We start from the raw sequence: 9,064 nt of genomic DNA on the forward strand, positions 1-9,064 counted from the left end.
CAATGCATAAGAAAGAAAAATGACATTTATTTATTATTATTATTATTATTATTATTTTGTAACCTATTGCAATGCCAATGCAATAACATTAATATTATTATTTTTAGAAGAACATTAATATTTTATTGGTTCTTTGTTTCAATCAAACGATTAGACAATGTCAAAAAATATTATATGGGTTTTCTTTTTTTAATTTTGGCCTAAATAATATATGAGTTTGATGAATGATGAAGACCATTTAAGATAAAACTATAGAGCAAGTGAGCAACAAAGCCAAAATTAAAGACCAACAGAGGAAAAGGTAAAAATACTGCAGCTTCTCTTCAGATTTGGCAAAAATACACAAATCTTCCTCATATTTTCTCCAATATGATATCAGCATCCGCAGGCTCCATTGTAAAAACTATCAGTCTATCAGCACAACTGCCTCCACGAGAAGAATAATGCTTATCCCTTATCCAACGGATAAGGGCAGGTTTATTATACACTACCCTATTACACACAAAGTACACACAAATTTTTTTTTTTTTATCAGTTAAAAAAAAAAAAAAACTTGTGTGTACAGCATACAACAAGTAGTGTACACTAACAATTAATAACTAATTAAGCTTAATTAGCGCCAAGGTTGATGATGTTGTCAAATTAACAATGATAAATTCACAACATTGGTTGTAGTGGCTTGAGAGGAAGAGGATGAGGTCCTATATGCATGGGCTAACAGGCATGTACTTTGTGACCCAATGGCAATAGCTATCCTTTCGGCCTTAAAATCAGCAGAAATTGAGAATTTGCATAAGATCATTGTGGAGGGTGATGCTAAAAGTTGTTTTGATACTTTGAATTTAAGCCTGCTAAGCTTAAGTGGTCTATACCTACTATGCTGAAATGTTGTAGAGCTTAGTTGTTGTTTTGATGTCTGTGCATTTAGTTGGCTTAGAAGGGATGCTAATAATGCTACTCATTCTCCACTTAAGTTTGCTTCTGCAAATAGGTTTTGCTTGTTGCAAGTTTTCCCTCCCTCCTTTGGTATTCAAGGAAGTGATGAAGGCTTTTGTTTTTTTAAGGTTTTCTCAATAATGAAGTCGGGAATTAATTTATAATAAAAAAGTTATTATTATTATTATTATTATTATTATTATATATTTTTTAAATGGGAAGGAGGAGGTGGAGGTTGGATACTTGGATTCCTCCCAAAGTCGCACCAAGGATAGCCAAATAATCTTAAAAACAAAAAAGTCCCTCACCCTTAGATGTAGCAAAATATAAATTGTATGCCATGGAGGTTTATGTTCATTTGATAAATAATAATAATAATAAACAAGTACAACCGTAATAAAGTATCTTTTTTTTTTTTGATAGGTATAAATTAAAGTATCTTTAATTCTTTATTAACAAAAAACAAAGTTAGGGACATTGATAGAACCTAAAGAGCAAATACCTTCCTTTTCAACGGTCTTGACCAGTAGGGTAGTAATACAGAACTGAGTTCAGGACAGATTGGGATACCAATAAATACAGTTTTTTGTTTTTTTTTTCTTCTTTCTCCCTTGAAAAAAAAAAAAAAAAAAAAAAAAAACAATTTTGAAGAAAGGCCTTCAAAATTGTACAAGCAACCAAGATCTACTGTAACTTTTATAAAGATTCTTAGCCTTATGTTTGGATGGAAGGGGAGATAGGGAGAGGATAGGGAAAGATGATAGGGCTATACTAAAAATCGGTACATTTTGACAACCTTCTCCTCTCCTCTGTTCTTTCTCAATCTTTTCCGTTCCAAATATATCCGTAGCCATAATATAATTACTAGTGGAAAATCTATCAAAATGCTGATTCTTTTCTCAAAGACCATAGGTGTCCTTTGGGCCAATCAATCAAGCACCAAATAACATTTCTCTAAAAAAGTGAAAACGTAAACAAGACAAAATGCTGAATAACCACCATACAACATGATTTAATAACACATCAAAACTGTCTGATACATCCCACTACATACAACAAATGCAGCTACGCTTGCAGCAACCCAAGATTCAAACCAAAATCATAACAGCAGTCACTAGGTTCCTAACTATAACTACTGGAAAACCCTCCAAAATAAGGCATTACAATGAGAGAAAAAGAGAGAATTCAGAACAGCTCAATTGATGGAAGATGCCCAAGTCATCTAGTCTAAGAGGAAGAAAAAAACCTTTATTCATCTGAACTATATTCACTAGATTCTGGCAGTACAGGTACAGCAGCACAGCAGAATGACTCCTTGTCCTTGAGGAGAAGACAGCTACCATCAGAATTCCATTTCAGATCAGTTATGGTAAACTGCGGCAGAGGAATATTCACACAGTAAGCACCTGAAGGGGTCCACATGTACAAGTGAGAGCTTCCAGTGCAAAGAACAAGACGTGCGCATGTAGGGTCCCAAGCAACTGCTCTAATAGGATCTTTATGCACTAAGATTGCAGCAATTTCAAGATGGCGAATGTCCCATATCCAGAGAATAGTTGGCATGCTATCATTTCGAGTACAGATATACTGGCTATCATTACTCCATGACATAAGACCTGCAACAGAAACTAGGGCTTGAGCCATATGGGTCACACTACATATCTTAAGTTCTCAACCAGATTGAACCTTCATATAGAGCCCAATGGAAACATATTAATCGGAACTTGGCACTCTAGGCAGTCATTTCAGTTAGCAATTCTACTTACAAGTTGATAATATCTTAATATAACTTATAGTCATCACTAAACACAATGAACCCATTAATCCAAAGAAAAGTGGTTATGACATCCTAGAGGGCTAATAGTCTAAACAGTAAGTACTACCTTGCCACCAGAATTTTTAATGTTCTCATCCATTAGACTTTATTGTAGGCAAATAAACCTTCAAAATAACATTCAATATTAACTCCACCTATTTCTAAGTGTTCATAAAGAAAGAGAAAGCTTGTAGTCTACAAACATCCATAATTTCTACCTTCAATATGTGCATGTCATTTGGGGAACAAGCCCCAGACAATGATGAGTCCACTAACAAAAGTATATTAAACTTCAACAGAATTCAATAATGTAATTGGCTGAATCCATCTAGCCAATGAGATCTAGCTAAAATGGAATCTCATTCCCTTTGTAAAAGCATGGTGGAGAGTGAGGTTGTAGATTCAAGACTCAACAGGTGCATATGTAATTATCAATTAAAAAAAATTTTGAATCCATCTCATACAAAAAATAATGTGAACTTAATATGTTTATGAGAAATTTTGTGGGCAAGAGTTAAATTTCTACTGACATATGTAAAATTGAATAGCTGAATTTAGTTGATAGAAAAAAGGGCACTCTTTTTTTTGGGGGGTGGGAAAGGGGGGGAGGGGGGTTGCAAGTTGCAACAAATGTTGGTTACCAAACAGTTATGACTGACGAATATATAAGGGTAATAATTCAATAATAAAATAAATTAAAGATCACAGATGCCTTCTTGAAAAATCTGCAATTCAATGGCTAATATGCAAGATCATGAAGGGCAAGGATGCCTTCATAGCAGTTCCAACTGTCAGGAATATCCACAACAACAAATTTGACTTTAATGTTAATATCAAGCCTAGATATATCTAGATTTAATCAGAAGCCAAGTCTCCTTATAATTGCCTCGCCACCTGATGAGACCTATTAAGGAAATCAATCGAGTCTCAAGGATGATCTCATCTGATGGCCGGGCTAATGTATTATGAGCTGACCCTTCCTCTTGCAGTGAAAAGAAGAGTGTATAGGCAGCTTCTAAATCATATTCTCAGTTGCTTTTCCAGAAAGCCTTGCTTAGCAAGCATACCGTGTGAACAATATCAACTATACTATCCTAATTAAGGTTTGAAAACTTTTTCTGGACTGGGCAGTCAGACTGATTGAACTGCTGACCAGCCACTATTTGTCAAGAATAGGATTGACCATGTCCAGTCGTTGCCCCACATAAAAACTTCTTGTCCGTCTGGTTCATTTTGGTTTAGTTTTGTAAAAAAAAGAAAATAATAAATAGAGTTGGCAGGTATTCAACTTAAGACATGGGAGTAGTAGCATTGAAAGTCTTTGCCACCAGGCTATCAAGGTGTTTGCTCAAGCTTTGTACTAAAAAAAATGCGTTTTTCATACAAAAACCTCAAAACTGCATTCCAACAACACCAAAACTCCTTAATTTTATTTAGTTAGTAACACCTCCACTAGCCAAAGATTCCTCTACTGTTGACTCTGTCTTCAATTACATGTACACAGAATTCATATTTGTTTACTAATTAATGTTTAACTTTTTAATATATTAATAATGTCAATGCTCAAGAACAGTCAACCCAATGGTTGAACCTCTTACCCAGTTACCCTTGACCATTTCACTTTTCTGTTTTATTGAACAGTCCAAATTCTAGAACACTGATTTTTGGCATTCTACCCTCGGATTTCATACTACTGAGTACTACATCAAATGGAAAACATAAAACTTGCACTTACCGTCATCTTTATGGCAAATGAGGAAGCAGGGGCTTACCAATTCCTTGTTTAGGGTTTGGTTTGTCTGCAGGAGGCTTCTGGAAAGGCAAAGCGACGGGTAAGTCCATAACCTCATATCTGACTCCAAAATGTCCTTCTGAAGCATCTTCTTTAAGGTTAAAAAAAGAAAGAAAGGCCTGATCAAATGAGTGAAACACTGAATTTTCCATATCAAATATTAACTAATGGATCAATTGTGCAAAAGAAGGATTCCTAGTACACCAATGACAAGCAAGAGAGACAAAAAATGCTGTAAAACCCCAATAGAAATAGAATGAAATACTCTTATCTAGTACGAGCTGTGAAGACCTATGACTTGGATCTACATCCATGAATACAATGTGAAATTAAGTTGGTGGCTGATATTAAGATTTTTTTAATAAAAAAAAATTATAAGATTTGACCCAAGGGGAGAGGGAAGGGGATTCATTAAGATTATAAGATTATCACGCCCCAAATTCATTCTATGCAATTACAAAATCATGATTAATTGAAATCTATTATAAATTACATTACAATTTACATGGACATGGCATGAGAAATGTATCAACTTATATTTGCAACAATTTTCATATATAAAAGTTCATTAAATAAAATGTATATCTTGCCAGAATAAAGAAAAAGAACATATAAAAACTGAGGCAAAACCATTGATTGAACTTAGGATTACCTATCTTAAGTCAATTGTTGAGAGAGACACACTTCCTTGACAATTGCAAAGATACTGAAAATTATAAAAAATAAAAAAAAAAATGCTGAAAAACTAAAAAAGACTCCATTTCATGTGGTTTCCAAATGCTCCTTACCATGTCTCTCTCCAAAAACCAAATGAAGGCCATAGAAATAATAATAAACTAAAATTTCATAGAAAAGTATCAATGGTTATAAAAACCAAGATGCTATTTCTTTGAAAGAAATTCAAGCTAAAAGCAGTTTTTGCAATTAATAAAAGAAGTAAAATTTAGCGGGCTGAATCTTTACATAGACTCAATGAAATAAACAATTGAAAGATATGGTGAAGGCTATTGCCAAGTATCACCTCAATATGCAAACTAAAACCATGTTGAAGGTAGTAAGCTAATTGCCAATATTAAATTTATTTTTTGTTCTTTTAATAGGTCAAAATACACATACTAAGAATGACTAAACAGGAAAAATCCTCAATTATCAATTTTTTTCTCTTGGCAGGGTAACTAGACCATTACTTCAACAATAAAAAGGGGTAATTATATCACTAGTGTCCCATAATTTACAGTTCTTTTGGTGGGTAGACCATATACAATCTGATGCAAAACATGTTAAATAACACTTTTTATGAACAAACTTGAACATCAAAAGTGGAGCATCGAAAATGAATAGGAACATCACATCCCAAAAACTCAACTAATATCATGCTTACCATTCTTGTTTTGTATAAAATTATCACTCAAACATAACTCGGACATATCAAGTTGCAAAGGTTCATCGACCTCCTGGAATTTAAGAGACAAGAGGTGAGATATTAACTTATAAACCATCAATGTGTTTGGCTGCATAGAAAAGAATGAAAAGCAAATACCTTGAATAGAGCAGCACAACAAGGACCACGAACAGTAGATAGGTGTGTAAATTCAGCAAAAGTTTTCCAAGTCAGGTGATTTAATACCCGCAACATCTGGTCATAACTACCCACTGCAAGAAACTGGCCACAAGGAGACCATGAAACACTCTTTACACCCAGTCCACTTTCATATGCTTGATACTTAAATAGGCATCTTCCATCTGGAGAGTAAATTAGAACCTGTATCAAACCACACCAACAATTAGCTTTTGAGTTTTCACTTTTCAGCAAGAACAGTTACAAACAAACCTACAGGACAAGAAAAATTAACATACATCCTAATGCATTAAGTAGCCATAGAATTGGAGATACTCTTGTACTGGTTGGCACAGCCAAAGCTACGTACAATCTATCGATGCATCCACAGATATACATGTAACAGGCTTTTCTGCTTAGTTCTAATGCGCAACCAGATGTTCAAAGTTAAGTGATTAAGTTACAGTGATCATAGATGTGGCTTACCCTGACTAATCTGTTTAGGATCCATAGTCGAACCCAAAATTTTGGGACTAAGGCTTAGTTGTTGCTGTTATTAGCTTATTTGCTTGTGTGTAGCTTTTTAAAAGCTCCCTTTTCTAGCTACAATTGTATTTTTGCCCACTTTCAACAAATTAGCAAATCAGCAAAAAGCTAATACAGATGCACACAAAGAAATTAAAAGGAATAATTCCTTTACCTTATATTCAAGTGGGGAATCCCAGACGACTATAGCACTATCATCTGGTGACCATTCTATATCAGCCAAATCCAAAGTGTCAACAGCAAAAACACCCATGATCTCCCAGGAATGACAAGACAAGAGATTGATATAGTCCTTGCAATCACGCCTAGTGCAAATGGCAGCAAATTTGCCATCTTGGGTGAAAGAAACCCCCTTGGAACCATGCTTTGGCCACTGCACATGCACACATGCTGTGTTGACAAGTGACCAAACCGTCAACCGCAATTGGAAATCCGAAGTTGTGAGTATATGACGACTGTCTGGACTCCACCTAGCATAGGCAATACCAGCAGGACCTTCATCTATCTTACATGTCCATTCAGGTTGGGTCAATGACCATGCTTGTATCATTGGTCTTTTATAAAGACCACAAAGAATGTATTCAGAATCAACTGCCCATTCGATGTAGCTTATCTTGTCCAAGCATGAAAACAACTGCACAACCTGCATTACAAATTCACAAATTTAAGAAACAATTGCACTGGGGCATGAATGAGCATAATCTGCTTAGCCCAGGTGAATGCCCTTGGATTACCCATTTTTGCGAGTGTGATCAGTTGCATGTAGGTTCTACTAGCTAGAGGCGAGCCCAAATGACTCTTCTAGCTTACCTACAGTTGCTTAGGTACAGTATATTAGGTTCCCAGTTAAGTGTGTATTGGTCAATGCAACATGTGTTTAAATTTAAGGATTTTGCTAATGTGTACCCTAAGGCGATACAATAACTAACCATTTTTGGAAAAAAATTTCTCGAGAATTGAAAAAATATTGACAGATTTTTCAATTTTCGAAAAAATATTTCCAAAAATAGATGGCGCTATCTATTTTTAATACACAAATGCTCTTAGGCACAAATGAGCATAATCTGCTTAGGCCGGGTGAATGCCCTTGGATTACCCATTTTCGTGAGTGGGATCAGTTGCGGGTAGGTTTTACTAGCTAGAGGCGAGTCCAAATGACAGTTGCTTAGGTACAGTAAGTGTGCATTGGCCAATGCAATGCGTGTTTAAATTTAATTGGAGAATCTAAAGTACGCAACGATGTAACTGTAACTAAGTTTTGGTCATACAATTTATATTTAAAAAAAAAAAAAACATGAATTGAATCGAAATTAATGGAATGAGAAAAAGAAAAAAGTGAACCTTAAAGGAGAGAGTGTCGCGAATGACGAGGCGATAATCGACGGCGACGGCTATGAAGCGAGAATTGGGGGAGAAACAACAGGGCCCAGTCTGCTTGTAGCTTTCAGTGAACTCCATCGCAGTCACTGAATTTTTCTCAAATTGATAGATCAAATTCTACACAAATAGGACTAGGACTAGACCAATTGCTATTCCTAATTCCTAATTCTATTTCTATGTACATTACATTTGGGTTCATTCGTAGTGGATTTGGCTCATTGCTACCAGAGATTGAGAGTGAGAGTGTGTTTTTTTGTGTAGATCTATGAATGAATGGGAATATGGTTGATCGGTTGAGCCTCGGGAACTTGGAATGTGGTTTTTTGCTCATGAAATTACACCTTTAAAACTTTCTCCCCAAAATATATATATATATATATATATATACACTTTTAATCCTGGGGACAGCAACGCTATGTTTGTTTTAGTAACATATTTTCTAGAAAATGAGGGTTTGTTTGGTAATATTGTTCTAGTAATATTATTTGTATTTTTTTTAAACGTGTGAGTGAAAAAGTATATGAAAATAAGTGATTTATTGTTTAAACACTGAAAATTGTTATTCAAAATACAATACCTAACAGCCCTTGAGTCATTTTCCAAAAAGCATTTTTTATAAAATTATCTTATTTTCCTATATTTGATAGCAACCTTAAATGAGTTGGAAAACAATCTTTAAAAATAAGCTATATTTTTTATGTTGACTAAAAATAGTTTTTCTTTGACTCATTTTTTCTTATGCTACTAAACACTAAAAAATACAGAAAACTATCTTTATACAAAGTTTTCCATCGAAACAAACATAGCGTAAGGGAAAGCAGATTAAATAATTGGCCAAAAATACCATTTTGGTCCCTATATTTTGGGATCATAGTCAATTTGGTCCTTACATTTTAGTAACAGTCAATTTGATTCCTGTTATTTTCAAGTTGCAGTTAATTTGGTCTCTATCGTTAACTCATTCATGGAAAATGCCTACATGGCAAGTGATTTGCATTATTAGCGCACACGTGGCTAATATAATAATATAAAACTA

General features: G+C 34.6%; 1 protein-coding gene across 2 annotated transcripts; it reads right to left on the reverse strand.

Annotated features, from left to right (window-relative positions):
- Positions 1 to 1,885: 1,885 nt before the first annotated feature.
- LOC115960638 (WD repeat-containing protein WRAP73) lies at positions 1,886 to 8,345 on the reverse strand. 2 transcript variants are annotated; one of them, XM_031079576.1, is made up of 6 exons: positions 7,990 to 8,345; positions 6,803 to 7,291; positions 6,085 to 6,306; positions 5,926 to 5,998; positions 4,525 to 4,632; positions 1,886 to 2,552 (listed from the first exon to the last, which is right to left on the reverse strand). In XM_031079576.1, exons 1-6 carry the CDS (start codon positions 8,104 to 8,106, stop codon positions 2,185 to 2,187), a joined length of 1,377 nt encoding a protein of 458 aa, XP_030935436.1. In that variant the 5' UTR covers positions 8,107 to 8,345; the 3' UTR covers positions 1,886 to 2,184. The 2 variants fall into 2 exon arrangements, with proteins under 2 accessions (XP_030935436.1, XP_030935435.1); XM_031079575.1 differs by having other exon boundaries at positions 4,525 to 4,635.
- Positions 8,346 to 9,064: the final 719 nt, after the last annotated feature.

This window comes from Quercus lobata, chromosome 9 (assembly GCF_001633185.2).
Source record: "Quercus lobata isolate SW786 chromosome 9, ValleyOak3.0 Primary Assembly, whole genome shotgun sequence".
Taxonomy (NCBI): Eukaryota; Viridiplantae; Streptophyta; class Magnoliopsida; order Fagales; family Fagaceae; genus Quercus; species Quercus lobata.

What these genes read in the sequence shown, in the direction of transcription:
- LOC115960638 (XM_031079575.1), bottom strand. Translation starts at nt 8,106, where the DNA reads ATGGAGTTCACTGAAAGCTACAAGCAGACTGGGCCCTGTTGTTTCTCC. An exon ending in ATTCCCCACTTGAATATAAG is followed by an intron (nt 6,307 to 6,802) that starts GTAAAGGAATTA and finishes GGTTTGATACAG; the next exon opens with GTTCTAATTTACTCTCCAGA. An exon ending in TTTTATACAAAACAAGAATG is followed by an intron (nt 4,636 to 5,925) that starts GTAAGCATGATA and finishes TTAACCTTAAAG; the next exon opens with AAGATGCTTCAGAAGGACAT.